This window comes from Onychostoma macrolepis, chromosome 20, assembly GCF_012432095.1.
Source record: "Onychostoma macrolepis isolate SWU-2019 chromosome 20, ASM1243209v1, whole genome shotgun sequence".
In the NCBI taxonomy this organism is placed as follows: Eukaryota; Metazoa; Chordata; class Actinopteri; order Cypriniformes; family Cyprinidae; genus Onychostoma; species Onychostoma macrolepis.
Genome location: NC_081174.1, coordinates 22,767,003 through 22,792,511, shown reverse-complemented (window position 1 = coordinate 22,792,511; position 25,509 = coordinate 22,767,003). Strand labels below are relative to the sequence as shown.

The following is a 25,509-nucleotide window of genomic DNA, read 5'->3' as shown; positions in this document are numbered from 1 at the left end:
ACATTACATAATGTCATTAGTAAGCATCGGCATAGTTTATTTTCTTTTTACACCTGTATTTATGCCTTTACCTTTCCCAATGATGCATAAATTACCCTTGTGTGCCACCTTTTCATCTACAACCTTGTTTACTTAGACTTATTTTAGGCATGTTGCATATTTTGGGCTTATTTAGTCAGACCAGGTTGCTTGTTTTCTAGTGAGATCTGGCAACACTGCAGTAGTCGTTGCAGTGGAAGAGCCTAAATGTTTTCAATGTCAGTGCTTACAAGATGTGGGAAGTGTTGATAATTTACATATATCATTTAATTATCTCATGTAGTGTTTTAAGTGTATCTTTCCTGACACCTGTGAGTGGATACTGTGTGCACTAATTCCTTTGAGCCTAACAGGTAAGAAGGCTCTAAATTTAGATTAAATTGTCATGCTTGGAAAAGGAGTGCTCTCATTTTGGTAATGGTTTGGGGAATAAACTAGGGCAAGTCTGTGATGGTCTCCATTGCATCCCAATTATGTTGCAACATGCTGCTTTCTGCCATGTCAGATTTATGTAGAGAGAGAGGCGTTTGTCTGCATCATTCATACATCCAATGGATTTGCTGGTTAGCTTCTGCAGGTATGCCCTGCTGGTAGATGCTGTAACTAAAACATTTTGCAGGCTAAAAGCATCTTTCTCCATTAACGGTCATTCAGACATATCCATAGATTTTGATGTGTACCATCACAAAGCAGTTTGTTTAATGTGGCTGTTCTCAACTGATTTTGCATCCAGTTACAGTATATGTTCCAGATGCTCAAAGGTGGTTATGTTCTTACTATTCATAGTCAGCAACCAAATTACAGTCTTTCTGTGTTGATGACCACGTCTAACCATTCACATTGTAAACACAACATCATCCACACATAAATAATGAAGAAGCTGTAACCGAACAGGATTACAGGTCATCTCTGCAGTCACACATGATCAGCAGTGCAGAAAATTATTTTATGAGGGGCTTCTGTTAAAAATATGGCGCAAACAACAAATATGCATCCATATCTGTGTGTAGAGAGTTTTGTGTCAGGTTATTCAGACCACGGGTAGCTGTTTAGAACTGTGGATTCACTTCACTTCATAGGTTAGAAGAACATTAGTGAAAATGACAAATAACAATGGGAAATTCTTCTACTGTGAGTTCACAGTGAATTTATTCTCCACTATTCAACTCAAAGATCTTGGTTAAATCTGTTTTTGACTTTCTGGTGCTATGGCTTCTTACAAAAATGTTACAGATTTTTTCATTATGTAGTCATTGCTATTTATTTACAGAGTATGAATCACCCCAGTTTTTATTACAGATTACTCTATATTTCAGACTTGTAAATGATATTGTAGATCATATTAAGTTAGAGCCTGAAGTAAGTTATGTCCCAGAACCACCATTTCACAAAAATAAATAAATAAAAATGTGCTAAACAGTACCTTCATGAATCTAAATGCAAAAATAAAACTAAGCAAATACATATAAATGAATTAGACCGATACATAAAACAAAAACTAAGAATAGTTAGGTAATATAAGGATCTTTTTCCAGCGCGGGAGCTATTTTTGGTCTATTTTTTAATCTATTTTTGGTTCCGACAGTGTTCTGCTTTGCTTGCCAAGTATAAAAGAGGCTTTAGCTACTTCTCCTCCACAAAGAAATAAAACATAAAGCTTTTAACATAGAAGGAAAGTTTCGTTTCTCAAGATTTCAAGTAGTCAGTAGTATTCTAACTGAAGAATCACCCCCAGGCTGATCATGTATTCTGAGGCTCTGAGATGCACAGTTATTATATAGGCTATAAGAAAGAGCTTTATTCAAAGCTGAGTTTGCGAATGAATTATAGCACAAAATTAAAGGATAGCCTAGCATTAAAGATGATTTATTATAAGCCATAATGAGGCTACTGTAAATAACGTCAGGAATTGTCAAAGCAGGCTACTTCCGAATAATGGAAAGCGAATGACCTACGGTTGCTATGGTTACCTCAATCGCGACTTTTAAGAAGCGTCTATTCGTCGTTCTTGCACAACTTTGCGGTTACCGAAACGTGTGAAAACGCCGTTTTAATGTGTAAATAGGAATATATGTACTATTAGTGTAAGTTAATAACGTTTATTAGCTTATTAACTTTCTAGGTTTTGTTCGTGGTAAATGAGTCACTACATCAGAAAACTCCTAAGGACTTTGATTTGAGTAGCCTCGTATATTCAGGTCTGGAAATCAGCGTTATTTTTAGCGGGTCTGCATTGTAACTGCATTTGGCCTTGTGTGTGGACTACAGCCCTTAGCTTTAAAATGGGAATGCCTCATTCATTAGTAATCGAGTGGCTATTTCAAGAGGTGAGTCCGCGATCGTGAAGGGCTTTGAATCGCGCGTGTTCTTAAAAATGAGCCCCCACCCTCCCAACCATCCAGCATTTCCCCGTCTGCCTCTCCTTCCGTGCACACAGCAGCACATGGTTACAATCAAGCCCATAAATCAGGCGCCTCCGATCGAATAGTCCGAATTAAGCACACATGCACATCAGACTGGGGCTGGCTGCTGTTGCAGCAGAAGAAGCGAGAGAAACAGTCATACATCAGGGGGAGGGATGGAACCAAAAAGCATCTATAGTGATCAATATCTGACTGTCTTTTGCAAATCGCTGCAGTGCTTCACAGGTGTACACTCGAGTATTCTCATACGGATTGACTGAACTGGAGCCACATGTCACATGTGCTTCATAGGAAGAACCGGGGCATCATCTGCTGCAAGCTGGATCTGGAGGAGGATGCTGCGGCAAGTGATACACAGAGGGCTGAAATCTTCCTTCTACTGGCTGGGTTTGTTCGTGAGCAGGCATCCGGTGTTCTTCCTCACCGTCCCCGCAGTCCTGACCATCATTTTCGGATCCACGGTGCTGAGCCGGTTTAAGCCCGAAACGGACCTGGAGATCCTGGTCGCCCCAACGCACAGCCTCGCGAAGATCGAGCGGAGTCTCGCCAACAGCCTCTTCCCCATCGACCAGTCCAAGCACAAGCTGTACTCGGACCTGCACACCCCCGGCAGATATGGCAGACTCATCCTGCTGGCCAAATCCGGGGGAAATATCCTGGAACTGGCCGAGCAGGTGCTCCAGGTGCACAAGAAGGTCCTGGATATGCGTGTCAATTATAAAGGCTTCAATTACACTTTCGCGCATCTCTGTGTCCTGAGCCACCGGGACAAGAGATGCCTCCTGGATGATATCATCACCATATTCGAAGACATTCGCTTAGCTGTTCTGTCTAACAGCACTTTTTCCAAGGTCCCCGTCAGCTATCCGAATACAACATTAAAGGTAAGAGACATACATTGTCTGGAGCACAGCGGCTGTGTTTTAAAACCTCGCGAGCCGCCTAACGAGACAGCGTTTTTTTAGAGGTTTTTGAGACGCAGCCTTTGTGTGCGATGGAGCGACATCGCAACAATGAAACGGCAAAAACCAGCTCGGCATATTGCGACTGTGCCTCATAAAACCTATACGAAACGCTCAGAATTATGAAGAGACTCGTGCTGCTGTAATTCTAGTGTGGGCAGCCTCGGAATCAGCTGCATAGTTCTCTAGTACTGCACTCTGAGGAGCCTGGTGATGCAATGTACACTAGAAGACACTCACAGAATCTAGACTATTTTGCAATGTATACCTTTTGCATTATATTTAATCAATAAAAAATAAAGACAAGCAATATTATTAAATAAATAGGCTACAACTGTTTAGAATGCAGTATCAATTATGAGCTGTGTTAAACCATTCAAATACAAACAGGTAATTAAAAACATTGAGTTAATTGGAATTACAAGAACCACTCGCATTTTTCTGTATTGCCTCTATGAAGAATTCTGAAGTCGTATTAATTTAAAATAGTTTTATGCAATTTTTGAAATATCTTTGAATACAGGTAACAATCAACTAATCAGTAACAAACACATCCTGCCATAACAAGACAACAAGTTACTAAATATGACAATAAAGCAACAATTGTTGTTGGGAAACAGTGAAACCTTATTCATTTTTCAGGCCCCAGTGAATGCTGGGAAGACCATTGCTAGAATTAAGAGCAAAAGATGTGCCTGTATAAGAAATGCTTGAACAAAAACTAATTTTGAAAGTATACAAACAAAAAAGTTTCAGTACATTTTTCCTCCTTTAAATGATGTTCACCCAAATTTTGATCATAAGAACATGAACATAATTCTGTTGAATATACCATTGTTTATATATTGTGTTTCACAATCTACAGTAGCACAGAATAATATATTGCAGTGTATTGTTACTCAGTAAATATGACAATCAAGCAACAACAGTTGTTGGGAAACAGTGAAACCATGTTAATTTTTCAGGCCCCAGTGTATGCTGGGAAGACCATTGTTGGAATTGTGAATAAAAGGTGTGCTTACTTAGATTCATCAATAATCTAAATTAGTGATTCTTGGAAATTATTTAAATATTCTAACAGAATACATATTAGTTCATTTTTAGCATAAAAACATGAACGTAATTCTGTTAAAAATAGTTTATACTTATGATCTACAGTAGTATAGAACCATTTCCTGCAGTGTATTGCACATTGTTAAATTTCAAGTGTCGTAAATTGAGACTGAATATGCATCTAGTATGAAACCTGTAAGACTAACACAATCTTTATCAAAATGCTGCAGTATTCACAGACAAAAGACTAAATATAACACAACAGTACAGCAAGCCAGATATCTTATTGTTTTCCCAAGCCTACGACAGTAGGAGCAGGAGCAGGATCTGTGTGAATGAGGCGCTTACTGTGGCCTCTACAAGCGCTCATTCATATTGTGCCAGTCCTTTTCAGAACATCTTGAGGCTGTATTGCTGCATCCAAGGCTACATCGCTTTCTCAGCAGGGTGATGCACTGTCCAGCTCATTACTGGATTCTGAAATATTGAGACTATTGAAAACAATAACACTCTATCTGCTCTTGGATTTTATTAATTCAGCATTGTTTTGGTGCAAAAATTCTGTTGTTCAACTGTGGAGATTGTCTTAACATGTTTATCCAGCTCCATGCTGTGGTTTGATATTAGCTTGTGTTTTCTTCTTGCCTGTTTTTCTTGTCTGACATTTAGCTAAAAGACACTAAGCACACACTGCTGCCTTGAGAAACTTTTTTTTTTTTGGTTATGGAAGACCGTTTTAATACATTGTTGAAATGTGTTAAATCCATTCAAATACCAGAACAAATCCACACCAACAAAGCTGCTCATTAACTGGTTTGCTGATTCTGCAAGTCACACATGATTATAGCGTGGAATTAATATTAAAATGCAGCAGTGGTGTAGCAAGTCAGCCCTTGGCTCATATGCAAATTTAAAAAAATGTTAATGGGTCCCAAACAAGAAGTGCAGCGAAGAGGCGTATCACTGTAGGTTATCAGCAAAATACCATACCAAGCACATTGCTTTGCAAAGGATATTTATATGCCATTATCACCTGAGTAGCCTGATAAAAATATGATTTCTGTAAAGTAGCAGTACTAGTAGTAGTCAAAACTTTTCGAGGAAGTTGCGGAATAAATAAATATGAAATGCAACCTTGAGTTGCATAACTCTACCCAATATCTTTTCACAACCAGGGATGTGTTTCCCAAAAGCAACTATGGTCGCAAGTTCCGTCATTGCCAATAGAATTCAATGGAACTAACGGCCATAGTTAGCTAACAATGATTTTAGGAAACGCAGCCCAGATTGGAACTAACATAAGTCTAAAATAACCAAGGCATCCAAACTTAGAAAAATGTCAATAGTAAACTACATCATGCAAACAAACAATTGGTATGGCAGCCCAATGAAATATTCCAGTCATGAAAATGTAAAATCAATGCACTACTTGCTTGCTTTAGTTGCACTCTTCAGGCCTTCTTTTCTGCAAATTCAACCTTGTGACTGACTTCTCCACCTTTCTTTCATTCCTCTTTAAGGTGTCACTTTTACGTTTGTGTTTTATTGTCCATCCTTAACAACTACGGGGCCTTGCACATGGCATGCAGGAAAAATATATTTATATAGCCATGAATTATGAATTATTTCCCTCGTTTTAGTAAACCGTGGCCATGTTGTTCTAATTTGTTCCCTCGTTTTAATAAAATCAAAACAAGCAAAAATTATTACAATGTGTCAATAATAAATAATATGTTTCCCTGCATGTCATGTGCGGGGCTCTGTAACCAACCTATCACACATATTGTTTTTTTGTTTTGTTTTGTTTTAATTCGGGTGTGTTTACATGTAAGGTTTTTTTTTTTTGGTTTTTTTTTAAGCACTGATGCTGTAAATGACTTCAATGTGCTACTACTAATCCACTAATAAAACTCTATACTAAATGATTTACAAATGTATAGTGTAAAAATGTGCAGTATATTGATTTTTTTTTTTTTATCCAGACATTTTGATTTTCTAAGACATATTATATGGAATAGGTTGGAGTGTTAAACTGTTTTTATGATCGGCACATGACCGCTACTGCTATTTCTTCCAGCAGCCCATATTACAGATCTCAATTCATTTGTTAATCAACTTTAGTAATACTCAGATGTTCCAAATGTACCAATTATCTAACATTTTTGGACAGCAGCTGATTTTCACTGATTGCAAAGTACACTTGTTAGATTGCATTCAAATTCAATTTCACTCATAACATTCCTTTAATGAAGGAAATAAATTAAGTGGTTTGTTTTGCCTCTAGGATGGTCGAGTGTCCTTTATTGGCCATCAGCTGGGTGGCGTGGCCGTTCCCGCAAATAGCCGGGATCAACAGGTCAAGTTTGCTCGCGCCATCCAAATCACCTACTACCTCCGCAACCTTGGGCCAGTGGTGCAGGACATCATTTCTGAGAAGTGGGAGAGTGAATTCTGTAAGCTGGTACACCAGCTGGCTACAGACAGCCAGGAATTACACATCCAGTCACTTACGTCCTTCAGCTTATGGCGGGACTTCCACAAGACAGGTGTGCTGGCCAAGAGCGAGGTACTGGTCAGCTTGGTGCTGGTGCTCCTGGCAGCCACCATCTCCAGCTCTATGCGGGACTGCTTGCGCGGGAAACCCTTCCTGGGCCTGTTGGGCGTCCTTACCATCTGCATCGCCAACGTGACGGCAGCTGGGATTTTTTTCATCTCTGATGGGAAATTTAACTCTACGCTGCTTGGGATCCCCTTTTTTGCCATGGGTAAGTGTGGCTTTGTTCACGGAGACTGCTGTGATTGTATGTAGGATTATTATAATTGCTGTGTGACTCCTCGGGAGGGAGGGTGTAATTATTTTCCATGGCAGTCATCGGGGTCAATGCTTGTGCAACAGCGGGCTTCATATAGGGAGAATCTGTGATATTATGAATAGAAATGGAAGACAATTAGAGGACAATATTTCTGTGGTACAGTGAAAAATCTGTGAATGTTTGCCTGTCAAATTAAGATTAATATAAATGGATGTAGCTTTAACATGATCTGCGGATCTGATTTATGGTATATTTAATCTACCACTCATGATAAACCATTGAATTTCTCAGTAAATTGTTGACCTTTTTACATAGAACCAAATAATGGTGGGGCAGGACACACTGACCTAGCACACTGGTTTCCATCTGGTAGGTTGCAGGTCTGCTCTGATAGGGTCATCAACAGCAGGAAAACAAACTATTTAAATAAGCTAAATGTAAATAATAATATGCAACGGAATATATAATCAAATATTGACACTTTCTACATATTGTTAGTTGTTGACATCAAATCAAATTCTGTAATGTTTACAATTCATGTCACTTGGTAAAACCTTGCCAAATCAGGCAGGTGTCAGCAAGGACAGGTTAAATGCGCTCATTTGAAAAAAACATGAACGAAGCTATGCGAGGTAAAAACCTGACTACAATAAATGTCTTACTGTAAACATACTACACTAAAAGGTTGGTTGGTGCCTGGCTACTATAATCTGTGTTTGTACAGTAAGTGGTGATATTCAGATGAACAGAATGACTGCAAGTGTTCTTTTATACGGTAAACAGCTCAATAAACAAGTATTTCATTTTGCATAACTTACATTTTAAACCCAGTATTGCCTCTATATTTACTCTGCCAATGGAAATAGTTCCAAATAATTCAATCATCTCCAAGCAACACCATGTAGTGGTGTTTAGTACCTGAATGAATCTGTGCTTTGAACAAATCGGCTGAGTGAATGCTTCAATGACTCCTTAGTGAATGATTGTTGTGAATGAATCCGATGAGTGAATGATTCATTGACTCATTCAGTCATCTTATTCTTGAATAAATCAGTGTTTTGAACTAATCGGTTCAGTTCATCGACTAACAAAATGTTATTTGTCACCATTTGTCCCAAGTCACAGAAAAAGAAAATAGATAAGTCAACAGATGAAGAATAATATAGAAAAATGCATTTCAGTATTTGATTTTTGATGACATTTTGCTGTGTTGGACCCACTTGATGACAAATGTCAGATTTGGTCTCCTCCATAATAGCGCTTGACTGAAACTTAATTTAGAATTATTAATGTAGTAAATCCAAAAATGATATTAGATAGCAAAAAAAGGCCTTTGCACCAATAAATGCAATCTGAATATTTTAGTCTGCAGAATATTTATCCTTTTAATGATAATTAGCTCCTTTTCTTTCTATTGTTTGTGCATTTTGGGAGAATAAGGAGCAGTCATTAATTTCCGACAGTGCTGTGTTCTTTCTGACGTGTTATTTTTGTGAACCCCTGGGAACACAATCTAGCAAGCTAAAACAAACTTGGAAATTTAACGAACTCAGAGCTCAACACATCTCGCAGGTGTTAAAAACACCCTTAGATTTTACACCTGTCTAGCTTACATTAGATGCCCTTAGGTGACGACTGTCACAACCCTCAACTGAGTGGAACTAATTAGCTTCGGATTTAAAGCGTGTCGATTTGTTTGCTCCTGTGGAGGTAGAATCATGATTCGCTCAAAACAAGGATATACAGGGTGCAAAAGCACAATTACAACCTGCAGAGAACAACCGCTTACAGCATTCTTACTCTCAGTCAGTCACTGCGATGGGTTTGGTTATTGTAGCAGCACAATAGAATAATCAACCATCAGTTACATGCGGCTTCCCAATTTAAGAAGACAGCAACATTGTCAGTGAAGAGACTGACTGTACTGTAGGATTTTATGATCATGAATGTCCTTGTGGAGCTTGTGGATCAAAGGTAATAATGCTTGGTGCTGTACTGTATACTCACCTCTTAAGCTTCAGCCAGCCATTTACGGTGTCCCTAATGATCTGGACCCCTCAGATGCTCAGTCTTATTGCAAGGCTAGCCCAGCGTGAAAGATTAATTGCTCCCTGACCACTGGATTTCGAGCTCTTTGCACAATACCAGAGGACCTGTGATTTACTGTGCTTTGCATTTGAGCTTTGCAGGAAGGACAATCTGGAGAAATAGATTTTGTCCCACCGGCGAAGATGAATGGTGACACTCTACACGGCACATCACAATGTGCTGCAGGGACCCCGGGGACAGGGGGTGGCTCCATCAAGTTGGCAAAATGACATTGGATTCAAGTTTGTGAATGATTCTGAAAGGTCTTTTGATAGAGTAGACACATAGAATAAAATTGTGGTTTTCCTATATACTGTACATAGTGCATGTTTTTGGATTACTTTTATCATTTTTATGTTTTTTTCAAACAGATGTGGTCAAGCTATATAATAAATCTTTGTCTTTAATGGGACAAAAAGGGGTTGAAGCGACATGAGGGTAAGTAAATAATGATAGAATATTCATATTAGGGCGAACTGCCCCTTTAAAAGGACTTGGCAGAAGATGGATGCTCTGCAGAAAACAATGGATGGAGTGCGTGCTATACCTTCAATTTAAGTTTGGAGGTTATTTTTGTTCAGACGCATACAGCAAGGGGCCTATTTATAGACTTGCTTCCTGCCACACGTCTTAGTGGCAGAGCGGCAAATGCTTTGTTCTGCTGGGACAAATGACAGGATAGGAAATCAATGTCAGACTACTCACTCCCCTCCTGATCTGAGTGCACATACAGTAAAGCTGTTTGCTGTTGACTTATGATGAGCCTTGATCATGAGCATTATAGAAATTATAAAGTTAATTCTCATAATGTCAAATGTATTAATTTATATTTGAATGGGATGTGAATCAAAATTGAAATTTCTGTAATTATTTACTCAGCTGCTGTTGTTTTTCATGCACCACAAAAGGATAATTTTTAAAGAATCTTCAAGCAGCTCTTAAAATACCAGAAAGGGTTTGTAGAAGTAAATAATAATTCATTAAACCAGTTTTATGTGGAAAAAAACTAATTGTGCTCTGTGTCATGCAAGTAGTTTTAGTATTTCAATTTGTGGTCCCCTTCACCCTCTCCAAAAATAGTCAGAGTCTGCTCTGCTGAATATTCTGAAGCTGAACAGGTGCGAGAAGTTCACATGGTGAGCGAGTCGTGTTGACAGCAAAGAAATGAAAATTCATAAAAGAAAAGAAAGGTGAAGCCAGAAACAGAGCAGTGGCACAATGCCAAAACCACACTGTTTTATATATATATATATATATATAAAAAGCTGAGTTTATCCAAAAATCTATATTAAAATAACAAACTATGTTAAGCTAAGTAGATTGTGAAGACCATTGGTGCAAATGGTTTCTGTGATCTACACTGACTGTAAAAAAATCTATAAAGTTGTAAATAAAACAAGATTATCTGAGTTTTAAAAGTTAATACCATTTCTGTCTTTCTACATCAAAATGCCACATTTAATTCAGTGTGTTACTTGCCGTTTCTTTGTAAATTTTTGTGAAACTTACTAGCAACTTCTGAGGGAAAATAGTTTCAAAGTACACCCTACAACAAATCATTTTTATGATGCTTTTCCAAAACGTGGTCCAGGTCAAGATAAAGGCTGACTTTACCACTTCTGCAAATGCTCATTTATTTTTCATGTTGCCACGTAATTTAAAAATTAATTGGGCAACGACCTGTCTTTGGTTGCTTTTCTGTAGAAACTATATATTGGCTTAAATTGAATTTCGGAATTTATCTACAAAACGTGTGAAAAATGTGATCTGTCAAAATCACAAAGAAAACATTGTTGCACCTTTATTTTGTTTTCCTACATCCATTTATGAAATTTGACTATGACTGTTATGACAGATATGATAAGCATAAGAAATTCGATCATTATACGAGAAAAGAGATGAAAGATAAATAGATAACACTGACGAACACAAATAAAAGAACTAATCAAAGAGCAGATTAAGACAAAATTAGGAGAAAGATGACTATGTATATGAACTTTGACATTTTGCCCTCCTTCTGATCCCAACATTAGGAAAGAGTGGATAGACTGACGTCCAGACCACGTCAGTCAGAACTTGATCCTTTATTTACTTACTGTGGATTCATTTACAAACAAGGCACAATACGACGTGGGATTTTCAGAAAGTTGGAAAGTAAAAGACGATGCTGTGCCGACTATATTGGATCCGACAGTAATGTTGCAAAAGCCAAAAAAAAAAAAGGACAGAAAATAGCCTATTACTTCTTAATTATGTTTTTTGATGTAAAAATATAACATTATTAGTGGACCACAGAGAACAGTACAAAGGCTGTTCATGACCCCTTTCAGTTAAAGTCTGGGTTAGACGTCCGTATGTCTGTCATGAACCATAATGTAAGTGTGTGTACGTGTGTGTGTGTGCAGTGGCGTAGTCACTCCCCAGCACGTCAGTTCTATTGATCGAGCTCATTTAGGGCCACAGACTGTGGAACAGCATGTGCCCTGGGATCTGGTCCGTCTCCTTGCAATTCTCTCTTCACAAGCATGATTGTGCCTGGTCATGACTAACACACATTCACCGTGCCTGGGAAGCCCAATCCCATCTCAATCACCATTCTAGAAACAAACACGTGCAACCACCAGCTTTTTCAGCAGACCTTTGCTGTCTCCCGCAGGAAAATATAGATGATGGGGTGTTAGTAGTTTGAAAACTGGCCATGTTGAATGCCATTGATTTGCCTCTGTGCTAGAAGGCAAGAGCAAGTCCTGGGGAAGAGATTAGGGGTCTTACCAATGAACTACTTATCGCAAATGTCTTCAAGCATCACATATTACATGCCATTAAGCCTGTGGCTGGATAATTTGCCATTGTCAGGAGGAAGAATCAGAATGAGAAAGGTTTGTTGGACATCGCAAACCAAGAGAAAAAATGCATTTGCATAGCTTGGTCAGGCATGATGTGCGACTACTGAATCGGTGCGTGAAATAGAAATAGTAACAGACGTCCAGCTATTCTTCATCCTCCCTCCATTTGTCATTAACATTCCAGTCCTTTTATCCTTCAGTTTTATGATTTATGTTTCACAGGTTTTTTTCTGATTGAAAATTATGCAAGATTGGAAATTACGGGATGTTTTTTTTTTTTTTCGTTTAGTGGCTTGCTTCAAGTGGAATAATTGGCATTAAAAATACAAGAGTGTTTTGGATTGAAGCTGTTTGAACTTGACAATATTTTTACTGTCATCTTTATGCTTCTAGACCACTAAAAGGAAAAGTGCGTTTTTTATTGTGGGAGTACAATTGTTAGGAGAAATAGATCTTCCGGTGAGGGCCTTGAACACACTGACACATGCTGACAGTGGCATGTTTTACAATGACATGAAATGCTGTCATAGATTGTAAGGTAGATTCTCCCATGAGTTTATGTGACTGAAGCCATGGCATATAGAAAGCAAGTGATGGAAAAGGGCGATCATGAGCTATTCAACCACTTCCTTGATTGCTGCTTTCCATTTAAGGCTGATGTATTGTTTAAAACTGTACTAGCTTCTACTGTATGTTGTAGTTCATTGTCTTTTTGATATCAAAATAGCCTCATTACTTTGTGCGAAACTGATAATGAACAGTTAAATTGTGGGTTTGAGGTCAAGAAATTCAGTAGTTGAAATAGTGTGGCCCATGGCACAATAAATGCAGGGCGTCTCAGCAGAAAAGTAGGCCATAAGAAAGATGAAAAGTTTTAACTATATAAAGCTCCAACTTTTTTTTTATCAGTCTTCTTTTATTGGACAGTCACATGTGATATGTGAATACTTTGTACTGTACTTTATCTTGGCTATTTTTAGATTGGTTCTTTATGTTTAGCATAAAAGATCTTAGGGCAGTTCCTTCTTTCTTATTTATATGTCTGCTTTAATATTTGATAAAAAGAATAAATATATTATTCATATAATATTTCCTCTAACTTAACGGAACAGATTTGAAATGTTTGTGGTCATAAAGCAATTTTTTAAGGAAATTTATATTTTATTCAGAAAGTGATAGTAGAGACTTTAACATTGTTACAAAATATATTTCAAATATATGCTGTTCTTTTGAACTTTCTATTATCAAAGAATCCTGAAAAAAATATCATGGTTTCTACAAAAATATTAAGCAGCACAACTGATTTCAACACTGATAATAATAAATGTTTCTTGAGCACCAAATCAGCATGATTTGGGAGGGGTCATGTGACACTGAAGATTCAGCTTTGCCATCACAGGAATAAATAAAACTTTGAAATTATATTAAGCAGAAAACAGTTATTTTAAATTGTAATATTTCACTATATTACTGTTTTTCTGTATTCAAAAAAAAAAATGCTTGCTTTCAAAAACATTAAAAACTCCTACCTACCCCAAATTTTTGAATGGTAGTGTATTGTACAGTGTTTCTATTGAAATGACAGTCTTGAAATTCCAAGGTTCAAAATGGAAACACAGCTAAATGATGGTTCGTAGAGTCAACAGCAGGATTGATGAGGTCCACTCCAATGAAATTATGTGCTCGTAACTCAAGCCCTCTGCTGATTTACATGTGGTGCATTTGCACAAGCTTTTTCATTAGCAGTTGCAGATGCAGCAGATGTGTGGGGTGCCACAAGAAGCAGCAGCCTTTCATTACAATGATTCTCGTTACGATAGAAGTGTCACACCATCCTCTCCATCTTCTGACTGCAATCGTTTGACTGGCTCTGCAAAGTGCCCAGTTTTCTACTTAGACACCGTTGTGTTGTGTTGAGTTTTGTGCACGCCGCACACCTAATCCTTAGCAGCGGGATTAACGGTGAGCTGTGATGTGTGCCGTGTTAAGATAAGGACATGTTCACTGTCAAAGGAGATGCTAATTTTGGGCATTTTTTGTAATACAGCGTTCTCTGCATGTTTTATTTTTGTTTTTGAATGAACAGAGCTGCCTTCATACTGATTATGTCACGCAATAAAATGAAAGACAGTTTTTTGCACTGCAAAAGCAAGATATAATTATTTGAGAAATAAAAATCTGTAAGATATGATATGAATACATAAAAAGCACATTAAAGGAATAATTGAAGGCCATCCAAGATTGGTTTCTTCATCAGAACAGACTTGGAGAAATTTAGCATTACAGTACATCACTTGCTCACCAACGGATCTTCTGCTGTGAATGGGTGCCGTCAGAATGAGAGTCCAAACATCTGATTTGTTTCTTACAAACATGCAACTTTTCCGCTTCATAAGACATTAATATATGTTTTTATGTGCTCTTTAAACTCTTATTCTGATGGCACCCATTCATCGCAGGGAATCCGTTGGTGAACTACTTCAAATAAATCAAGCCATTTTGATATAGCATTTGGCACAAAGAAGAACTATGATGATAATACCATGTTGCATGTCCAAACAATGTGGTAATACCACTTGGAAATAAATATAAATAGCAAAATAACTAAAATATTTTGCATTACTTCAAGAATATCTCTTCAGAGGATATATAGGCTATTGTACATGTCTTGTCAGTGCTGCACAGAAAGACTGACACGGTATGGAAATCCGTGTAATATTTTTCCCATCTTCTGTCACAACTGGACATGCTTTATGAGAGGTGCACGAAGGGTCCATCCGTAGGGTGTTTTCCTGCCGGTGATGGATGTGTTTGCAGCTGCTCTGGTGCTGAAGTTTTAAAGCAGTAATTTTGTTTAATGACTCACTGCACTGCAGCGAGAGAGGTGATGCAGCTCTTTATATTGAAGCCAGGCCTCAGAGTAGCTTTCCTCCAGCCGGTGCTGGGTAGAACTGTCCACGGGAGGCCTGTGACAAACTGCCCTCCTTAGCTATGTGGAATGTTGTACCTATCCACCAGCACCCAGAGACATGAGGTACAGCCCTTTGTTTCCTACCATACCCCTTGTGAGACCTGCAGGGAACACTGCAGTTCAGTTCCCTATGGTGTTCTCACTAGCATGGGAGAAACACTCTGGGGGAGGGAATTCACTATGAATGAACTGCGCCCACTGTTTGTTTGTGCATGCGATCTGCATTGTTTCAGCACCCGATTCACTAAAGGAATTATGCAAATCCGGTAACACACAAACACACCCACAAAAACACAGTTTGCGCAGTGCAATTTCTCCTTTTGCAGGTCAGATCTGAGTGTTGTGTAGGATGCTTTTGCCACAATCCTGTTTACTACCCTGGGATCTGAGTCTGTTGTTTGAAATATTGTAAGTCTGCTCGACTACTACCATTGCTGGGAAGTAACAAACTAAAAGTAGATACACAACAATGTAAAAAAAAAAAAATCTATTTTGTTGTGAATAAAAACAGAGATTAATGGAGCCTATGTTTTACAAGACAGTGTGATATTTTTTTAAATAGAAAGACTAACATCATATTTGATTCAATGGGTTACTTATGTTTTATTTTATTTTTTTGTCAACTACATTTTTCAGTATCTTATCTATAAGTGTGTTTCATTTTTCTCTCTCTTAAGTAGCACTGGAAAGTCAGATTCATTAGTGAGTCAGTTTGTTTGGACATTTCACGTAAATGAACAGATTCACAAATGAATCACACATTTGAATCCCTATATGTTCATGGTTTAGACTTGTGTTTACTATAAATTTACCTGTTCAAATGTAGGTTTAATTAATGTTATATAAATTATGTTTATACTGTACAATAAGGTTTCATTCGTTAACATTTGTTAACATTAACTAACAATGAACAATACATCTACAGCAATACTTCTGTTAACTTTCACATTTACCAATACATTAAAAGAAAATGTGGAAAAAGTGAACTAACATGAACAATTGTATTTTATAAACATTAACAAAGGGTTTTAAATGCTGTAAAAATATACTGCTAATATTATTTAAATATATATATATTGCTCATAGTTCATGTAACTAATGTTCACAAATGAGACATTATTGTAAAGTTATTATAGAAATTATAGAAATCCCCCCCAAAAAAAATCAAATGGTAGCTTGGTTGTAGTTGTAACTAGTTTAAATTATATTTAGCTTGTAACTTGGCAAGGTAGACTTTCAAAGCTTCTCCAACATTGTCTACTAATGTTGAAGTATGATAGTGAAGTAAATGTATGTCTTGAACAGCAAGGGGTCACTCACTACTCCACGTTCAGGGATATTGAGAGACCCGTTGGCCCTATTGTGCTGGTCCAGTGAAATCATCCTAGATGTCTTTGAAATGGCTTTATTAAGCTTTAAAAATCTCTGTCTTACTCTGTAATGTATAAGCGGCATTCCCATGCCAGCTCGCGGCTTTGAGCTTTCAGTTTTGAATACACTCTATTTGCTGCTGTACTTTTTAACGTTTGGCGCTGCTGCTGCGGCAAAACGTGTCAATCTTGTTTCAAGATGTCACTTTGTTAAGCACTCCTCTACTGGCCCCGATTTAATTTAATTTTGACAGAGCTTGTTTGAAACAAAATCACTGCCATACAGTAGATGCTATTTTAGGAGTAAGCTTTTGCATATTGTCACAAGATGACAGAAAATAAGATGGAATTGAATCGTTTTACAAAGGAGAAGCGAATAAAAGAATAATATAATAGTGGATATTAATAACTGAAAGCATTTATAATGGAGAGAATATAATAAATAATATTTGTCTTATATTTGTTAAAGCACTAACCCAGTGATTCCCAGCTACTGCAGGGGGCACTTAAGCAAGTTTGAGGAGGTACTTGGCAAGATTAAACCCATAAAACAGAAATGAGAAAATATTAAGGTTACTAAAAGATTATAGTAATTAAAAAACTATTTATCTTTTTTCTTTGTAATTAACAGCTTAACAACTTTCTGACTTTTTAAGGAAAAAAGTCCTTATAATAATGTCCATTTCGATTATGTTAATTCTAAATTATATGTAGCATAATAAGAAGCTGTTTTTCTGATTTGGTGTAGATGAAGACAGCTCGAACCTTCCTGATGGGGTTGTTGGTGAGCATAAGACAAAAAAGGCTTGATAGGCAGATATGCAGTAGTTTAGTCATGTTTTGTCTCTTTGTCCTGTTTCATTAGAGACCTTTAGAACTGAGCACATTTTCTTTCTGCCCTTGACCAGCAGCCTGATGGCACTCCATTTATGTTGTGGTGATTCATTCTCGGCCCACACTGAAGAAATCGCTATGTCATTCTGAATAAGAGTGTGGTAATAAATTCAGAAGCACCATTCCTGTACCTCTCATTTGTCCTACGTAGGGAAATCCCTCATGCATCATGTTTAAGTGGTATGTTAGCATCTGAAAAGTGATGATGTCTAAAACCAGAACAGTGAAATGCTAATGCCTAAATTATCTTTGTGTTTTTGTGGTTTATAAATATTAAAAATGTATATTTTTAATATTTAAAGATATTTTTATAGATAGGACAGTAGAGAGAGATGACAGGAAAGCACTGAGAGGAGAGAGGGGGTGGGATCGGCAAAGGACCTCGAGACAGGAATCAAACTCGGGTCGCCGTGAGTGCAGTTGCACTGTATGTCGACACAATAACCACAAGGCTATTGGCGCCAACATATTTGTACTATTTAAAACAATAAAATGCCAGTAATTAATGATAAGAATGCTATGATAAGTGTTTCCCAACCTTTTTAGACATCAGTAAGGCTGAAATATCACTGCATTGACACCAAACCAGTGATGTGTTGATTTTAACTCATATTAACATTTATGTATCACACAAGTGAAACACATTTTTACAAATGTTAATGAGAAGACCGTCAGAGGACATTTATAGCAGGCCAGTGGCAAAATATCCTTGTTTCATGTGTAAGGTCAATTAAAAAATAACATGGAAAGCTATGGTTATTTTTTGCAGAAAATGTGGTGGAGTTCAGTGTTTGCACTTACTGTGAATTCTGATGCAAAGTATATAATCTCTTTGTTGTTAATGAATTTAATTGGTACTATGCATATTATACAAAACACACACACATGCAAAGCATATTATATATGCTTTAAACATACTAGCTTGTTGTACTATAATACTAGTTGTTTACAAGAGGTTTACAAGATAAAAAAAAAAATTCAAGTTATTTATTTCAAAATTGCTTAAAAAATGTATTATGACACTTGCCAATTAAAATTTCTACACTTTTTTTTTTTTTCTCTAATAGTTTTAGTTTATTAACAAAACACAAAAGAAACTTTCCAGATTGGGAATCACTGAACTAAATGAATTAGCCTCCATCAGCCAAGAGATTACAATTTACATTTGTCAAAGATGAAGGGAAACTTTGCTTATCATCCATTAGCATCTTACAACTCTTTGCACATTTTCCAAATAATAAATGGCACTCACTTCATGAATCTAATTAATCTTCTTAATTGGAGAATGCAAAAGAATTGCTCAAGCAGTAATATTGTTGTTCATGAGATGGCAGGGTCAACAAATTAAATCCTCTTACAATGATTTTGTTGATATACACTATATTGCCAAAAGTATTGGGTCACCCCCTTCTAATGAACAGGTTGGACTACTTTATACATACACTATATGGACAAACGTATTGGGACACCCCCTTCTTTAGAACAGAAAAAGGCACTTCCAAAACTGTGGCAACAAAGATGGAAACATAATTCATGTATTTAAAAACAGTTTTGGAAATGTCTAAAATGACTGTACCCATATGTACAAGTCATTGGTGTTTGGTAAAGAGTTTTTGGCTGAAGATCTGCATTTAAAGTCACACCAGAGGTGTTCAGCTTGGATTAGGACTTGGCTCTCTGCAGACCGGTCAAGTTCTTCCACACTGACTAAATCAATCATTTCTTTTTAAACCTTGCCTTATACACAGAGGCATTGTCATGTTAGAGTAGAAAAGGGTCCTGTCCTAACTGTTGCTTTAAAATTAGAAGCACACAATTCCCTAGAATATCATTATATGCTTAAACATTAAGATTTATACTCATGGAAATTACTAAAGTAGTCCAACCTGTTCATTAGAAGGGGGTGACCCAATACTTTTGGCAATATAGTGTGTATATATAATGTGGCAAGTGGTGACCCATTTTCACGCTCAGATGTCTAAGATGGCTAAGTTCTACCAAACTTTGTGTTTAGTAGTTTAGGTTTTTATTACCATTTAGCAGCTGCTTTTTATTCAGAGCAGCTTCCTATAATTGCAGGGACAGCCTTTTCGGAGCAACCTGAGGCTAAGTGCCTATCTTAAGTGTGCTTGATGATGAAAGAAAGATTGTGATGCCCCTTCTATGAGTGTATGTAATTGAACATGCAGTCTTTGCATTAGCAACCTGGATCTTTGGCCACCGGGTGACCACCAGCCCACCATGTGCCCTCCTCATCTTGCAGATGAATTCACACAAGCTAATGGACTTGTTCTTCATCCTAATAAAGCTAAAAGCAGGGAAAGCCAGTCCATCTGACTCATTACATTGGCGTAATCCTTTATGGTTAATTAGGTTTTTCTCCGTGTCTGTCAGGTCAATGAAAATTTATGATTTTGTAGAAAGAGGTAAGAGAGTAGTTTTTTGACATATTCTTGACAGCGACAGAGTGCGTAGAGATGAGCCGTGATGTCCTTGATGCTGAGTGAAATATTTAGTGGATGGATGAAAGTCATATGTATTAAAATGTTCAAAGGTGACAGTGTGCACACACTAGATGTGATGTATGAGCTTGAGCGATCTCATAGGTGGATGGTAGAAGAGTAATTGAATTACTGCTCATCGTACAGCTATCATGAAAGGCTTATTATTCCATAAGTCATGTTTAGTGGTTGACAATTATGACCGATGACCATGCCAATATCTAGGCAATGACTGAAAAAATGCTGATACGCAGTGGGGTCCAAAAGTCTGAGGGCACTTTGAAAACCAAGAATTCTAATATAATTATAAGTTGTATGCTTATGTTATTATTATTATTAATAAGAGACTTTGAGGATTTTGCACTGTTTGTTTACTTTAGGTAAATCGTGGTAACATTTTAGTCATTTTTTTTAGGCTGATAATTTAATGAAGATTAATTATTTTTATTTTTATTATTAAATAGGAAAAATAAAAAAAATAGTAGCATTTTCACTAATAGTATTAGACTTTTGGCCTCTACTGTACAATTTAATCATGGCAAAGTATTCATGTAATTACTGAAAATAAATGATTTAACACATTTTTAATTTATCTAATTTATTTATATAGATTAATATTCAAAATCAAACTTGATTGAGGGCTGTGGGTTGAAAGTAAAATTGTATATATTAGGACAAGTGGTTTGTAATATATTTCTAATGAATTTAATTCAAATGCTTAAAATTCACTGCAAAAAAAAAAAAAAAAAAAGTAGAAAAAGTATATTGCCTACTGAAACTTGGCTGTTTTGGGATTTTGGAACTGACACAACTATCACTATAATTAGCCAAGTGGACACAGTTTTCACCCAATGCTGATCATTTGAAAATGGGCAATTACCCTGGCTAATATATTGGTTTTACACTACTCATGTTTTATATTTTTGTAGATTATATTCATGCTGACATTGCACATGCTGTGTAATCAACTGTGAATTTTCCATGCATCAAACAATAAATTGCTTCTTTTTTTTTTTTTCTTCTTCTTCTTCTTTTTTTTCAGGCCATGGAACAAAGGGTGTGTTTGAGCTTCTGGCAGGTTGGAGAAGAACCAGAGAGAGTTTGCCCTTCAAGGAGAGAGTGGCAGATGCGTTCGCCGACGTGATGGTGTGCTACACCATGACCAGCTCGCTCTATATTATCACCTTCGGCATGGGTGCCAGCCCTTTCACCAACATCGAATCCGTGAAGGTTTTCTGCCAGAGCATGTGTGTAGCAATCTTGGTGAACTACTTCTATGTATTCTCATTCTATGGCTCCTGCCTGGTGTTTGCCGGGCAGCTGGAGCAAAACCGCTATCACAGCGTCTTCTGCTGCAAGATCCCCTCGGTGGAGTATCTGGACCGCCAGCCCACTTGGTTCAAAACCATGATGAGTGACGGCCACGATTTGTCTACGCACCATGACAGCGTACCGTACCAGAACCACTTCATTCAGCACTTCCTGAGGGAGCATTACACAGAATGGATTACCAACACCTACGTCAAGCCCTTTGTGGTTATCCTCTACCTGATTTACGCCTCCTTTTCGTTCATGGGATGTTTACAAATCAGCGACGGCTCCAACATAATTAATCTTCTAGCTAGTAATTCGCCCAGTGTGTCGTTCGCCCTGACCCAACAGAAATACTTTAGCAACTACAGTCCGGTGATTGGGTTTTACATCTATGAACCCATTGAGTATTGGAACTCCACAGTACAGGAGCACCTCAAGACTCTGGGCCAGGGCTTTAATAAGATTTCATGGATCGATAATTACTTTCACTATCTGAGGGTCGTGAATGTCAGTGCGTCAACCAAAAGTGATTTCATCAGTATCCTCAAGACTTCTTTTCTGAGGAGTCCAGAATATCAACACTTTGTGGACGACATCATTTTCTCCAAAAACGGAGACGAGTACGACATCATCGCGTCCAAGATGTACTTGGTGGCCAGGACAACCGAGAAGACCAGGGAGGAGGTCGTGGAGCTGCTGGAGAGACTTCGACCTCTCTCCCTCATAAACAGCATCAAGTTCATCGTTTTCAACCCGACCTTCGTGTTCATGGACCGCTACAGTTCCTCCATCATCTCCCCCATCCTAACGTCAGGTTTCAGCGTGCTCACCATTCTCATCCTCACCTTCTTCCTGGTCATTAACCCACTGGGGAACTTCTGGTTGATCTTGACTGTCACCTCTGTGGAACTGGGTGTCTTGGGTCTCATGACGCTCTGGAATGTAGACATGGACAGCATCTCAATCCTGTGCCTTATTTATACACTCAACTTTGCCATGGATCACTGTGCCCCCCACCTCTACACGTTCGTACTGGCCACTGAGCACACACGGACTCAGTGCATCAAGATCTCTTTAGAGGAGCATGGGGCCGCCATTTTGCAGAACACCTCGTGTTTTGTAATTGGGATAATGCCTCTTCTCTTTGTGCCTTCTAACCTGACCTACACACTGTTCAAGTGCTCCCTTCTGACGGCCGGCTGCACAGTGCTGCACTGTTTCGTCATCCTACCGGTGTTTTTGACATTCTTCCCGCCCTCTAAGAAGCGGCACAAGAAAAAGAAACGTGCCAAACGGAAAGAGCGGGAAAGAGAGAGGGAGCGGGAGAGGGAGAGAGAGGAAATCGAGTGCATCGAAGTCAGGGAAAACCCGGACCACGTGACCAATGTTTGATTGAAAGATGTGTGTGAACATAAGTGGTAAGAAATTAGCTCCTGTCCACTAGGGGGCGATGTCAGGCAGCACTTCACAGGTCCAGAGGTGGCCGAGTCTGGCACTCTCGCCCCTGGGGTGACCCTCGCGACCCCAGCAATCGACAACAGTGCTGTCCAGAGTTAAAAACCCCTTCTCACTCATTTCTTGTGTACCCTTCGTCTAGAACAGTGTATAACATCTGCAGCTGCTAGCTTATGTTAGCCGTTAATGAAAGGTTTGCGAAGGAAGGTTGTCTGTATACATGAATTAATACAAAAGGCCTAAAAAGAAGGCCTCCAAAAATGTTATGAGCATGAATCTAAGCAGGTGGGTTGCTGCTTATTTTAGATCTCTAGGGGTATCCCCAAGGGTATTCATGTATGTTTTGTAAGAGCAGATATCATAACAAGTACATTTGCTCTTATTTAGCACCAACACGATTCTTTTTGATCACTCTGTGTTTTTCTAACTGTTATGCACCTCACGTTCCTCCAGCCTTGTGCTTACATAATTAATCAAGACCAACTCTGTTTAAAAATAACTATGTGAAAAATAGTAGCGAACGGAAGTAGCAGTTTTCAGCGTCCATCAAATTATGCAGCACTCTCCTACAAATAACACTTGGCATGCATTTATCACAAATGTCCTGTAGCAAATATAATAGTGTGTTTGCAGTTTCTCTGGTAGCAGTTATTTAGACGTATTCACTGAGACTCCCCCCGAGAGGTCCCACCTTTTACCTGGAAAATATCCTCCGAGCAAAGCATTAATGGTCAATAGAATGAATTATGTGGAATTGTAAAAGGGGTTTTTCTCCTTTAAATGTTCAGTGAAAGCACATTTGTCAAATCTGACATTTAGCTGATATTCAGACTGTAATTTGTCTTACTCTTCCGGGTAAATAAATAGTGTCTGAAGGTGCTTTGTTTGGAGACCACCGACATGAATCACTAAAATGTTTTGCATATAATATTAAACTGCATATGCCATTTAAAAAAGGTTTTCCAATACACCCAAGTGGCTCATTCATGAGAAAAGAGACTTGTAGCATGTCTTAAAGCTGCATTGATATGATCTTGTTTACTTGCTTGTGTGTTTGTTTGTTACAAAACCACAAATCTGGTCATGCACCTGTTCGTGTAGTTAAACTGAACAATGACAAAGATGAAAGATTTCCTTTCTGTCGTTTTGTTATTTTGCACATTAGGCAGATTCACTGATGGCTGTCGTCTAAAAAATATACAGTATGTGTCAAATCACAAGAGTAGAAATTGTTTTTGAGTGTGGCATGTGTTTTGTCTGTATTTGTGTGTGTTTGTGGAGATGAGCAGTGCAGATGGTATACACTGTGTTCACGTTGAAGAAATATCTTGCACAAATCAATATAAAGGTATCAAGGTACATTCTGGTGGAATTGAGTATGTCTGTTATGTTAGAAGTGTCGGTTCTCTTGTCCACAGGAATATTAGGCATTGTATCAGGCGATGTTGTGTATTAGAAAAGTAGTTGATCCGGACAGGTTTGATCTGTGGGTTATTTTATGTCACAAATACGTACAGCACCAGTCAAGCCTGTTGGTAGATCTTAAGATGCAACACAAAAGATAATGTGGAAAATGTAAACATGAAAGGGATAGTTTACCCAAAAATGAAAATTCTGTCATCATTTACTCACTCTCATGTCATTCCAAACCTGTATGACTTTCTATTTTCTGAAGAATACATATTTCTAAGATTGTTTTTGTCCATACAATGGGGTCCAAAATGGAATGAAAGGGTGAGTAAATAATGACAGAATTGACAGAATCATTGTTGGGTGAACTGTCCTTTTAATGTGAAGGTTTCTGGAATGAACTGTGTAGATGGAGGCAAAAAATCAGCAGCTCTTTGCTTTTTGCCAGTCTTATTCCCCCCACGCCTGCATCTCGGAAGCCTTTTGGCTAATGTTCTAATAATCACAAATTCAAAATATTTAGTATAAATATTTCATCAAACTCTGATTGTCCTAATCAACAGTGTAAAGGTGTAATCAAAGTAATTATATCCTTATCTCATGCAACAACAAACTGTTCTTGTGCTTGCCATATTTCCATTGGTTCAGATGTAGATTCCAATGGATTCTAGGTCAGTCATTGCAATGTATGCCTCAACATAGACCGCCTGCCAAAAAAGTGGAATTTAAACCCAAAAATGTTTTAAAAAATACTGCTAGCTTTTGTCCTGCTGTGTATACTGGACACATTTCATGATCATTGGACTGTGCAAAACACATGTGGTAGCCAGAGCCTTACTGATCCAGTCAAACAGCTGGGTTCATTGTAGAGTCATTCCAAAGGCAGAGGGCCTCTCACTGGGGAAGATTTCGTTGACTAGAGTTTACTTGAGAGGTTGAGATACGTGGACCAAATGTTTGCTACAGAAAAGTCCATTAGAAACGATAAAACGCTTCATGTACAGTGATGGTCTTATGTTTTCATTGACTGTTTAAATGTGACAGGTATTAGGCACGTCAAGATAATGGCCACCGTGTTTAGATGCAGCATTCCAAACCCAGCAGATTTCATAAATATTAGTCAATCAAACTTTTATGTACTTTGTGTCTAATATCAATGGCATCCCCATATTTTGTAAGAGCTATATAATTTGTGTTGGAAGAGGGCATGGAAATTAAATATATGAAGACAAGAGATGCATAATGAAAATGATGAAAAATCATATACTTCCCAAAATAACTGTGTATGCATGTATTGTATGTATGCATGTATTTGGTTAGTGTGTGCATATTTTCCTGACTTTTTGAGAGCTGTAAATGCTGGAGTGGAC

General features: G+C 37.9%; 1 protein-coding gene across 1 annotated transcript; it reads left to right on the top strand.

Annotated features, from left to right (window-relative positions):
• The first annotated feature begins 1,471 nt into the window (after nucleotides 1-1,471).
• On the top strand, nucleotides 1,472-22,739 carry ptchd4 (patched domain containing 4). The gene is made up of 3 exons (XM_058756368.1): nucleotides 1,472-3,346; nucleotides 6,762-7,242; nucleotides 21,003-22,739. Exons 1-3 carry the CDS (start codon nucleotides 2,741-2,743, stop codon nucleotides 22,664-22,666), a joined length of 2,751 nt encoding a protein of 916 aa, XP_058612351.1. The 5' UTR covers nucleotides 1,472-2,740; the 3' UTR covers nucleotides 22,667-22,739.
• The last annotated feature ends 2,770 nt before the right edge of the window (nucleotides 22,740-25,509 follow it).

Bases quoted from the DNA above. Each gene is read 5' to 3' on its own strand.
- ptchd4 (XM_058756368.1), top strand. From the start codon at position 2,741: ATGTGCTTCATAGGAAGAACCGGGGCATCATCTGCTGCAAGCTGGATC. The intron at 3,347-6,761 runs GTAAGAGACATA...TTTTGCCTCTAG, and splicing joins ATCCGAATACAACATTAAAG to GATGGTCGAGTGTCCTTTAT. The intron at 7,243-21,002 runs GTAAGTGTGGCT...CTTTTTTTTCAG, and splicing joins GATCCCCTTTTTTGCCATGG to GCCATGGAACAAAGGGTGTG.